General features: G+C 46.4%; 1 protein-coding gene across 1 annotated transcript in view; it reads right to left on the reverse strand.

Moving 5' to 3' along the window:
* Nucleotides 1–455: 455 nt before the first annotated feature.
* Nucleotides 456–500, reverse strand: part of LOC138954927 (synaptotagmin-15-like) — a 44,983-nt gene continuing 44,938 nt past the window's right edge. Inside the window, exon 6 of the mRNA XM_070326674.1 lies at nucleotides 456–466. Within this exon, the coding sequence (XP_070182775.1) occupies nucleotides 456–466 (11 nt within the window). The remainder of the gene's footprint in view (nucleotides 467–500) is intronic.

The raw sequence follows: 500 nt of genomic DNA on the forward strand, positions 1-500 counted from the left end.
CAATTTTGCCAGGAAAGACCCTTTTGTCAATCGTGGGATCTTTAACGTGCACACCCCAATGTAGTGTACACGAAGGGACCTCGGTTTTTCGTCTCATCCGAAAGACTAGCACTTGAACCCACCACCTAGGTTAGGAAAGGGGGGAGAAAATTGTGGCCTGACCCAGGCCTGAACACGCAACCTCTCGCTTCCGAGCGCAAGTGCGTTACCACTCGGCCACCCAGTCCAAGATGAGTCGTCTTGGCATTGTGTACAGAATCCTGTCAGCTTTAATTAATTAACGATGTGTGTGTACCACGGAAATCTCGGGGAGGTAAAGACTTCAAATCGATATGGCAAAACATAATGCCCACGGTTTCTTTCAAACGGCTTCGGAGCTTTCCATGGGGTCCCTTTCCAGTATCGATCTAAATGTTAACATGGTCTACTTTTTTTTCCAATCATATCGATTTGTTTTAGTACGAAGCTAGCACACAGAAAAGAAGTGATTTGTGACGCTG

This window comes from Littorina saxatilis, linkage group LG2, assembly GCF_037325665.1.
Source record: "Littorina saxatilis isolate snail1 linkage group LG2, US_GU_Lsax_2.0, whole genome shotgun sequence".
NCBI lineage: Eukaryota > Metazoa > Mollusca > Gastropoda > Littorinimorpha > Littorinidae > Littorina > Littorina saxatilis.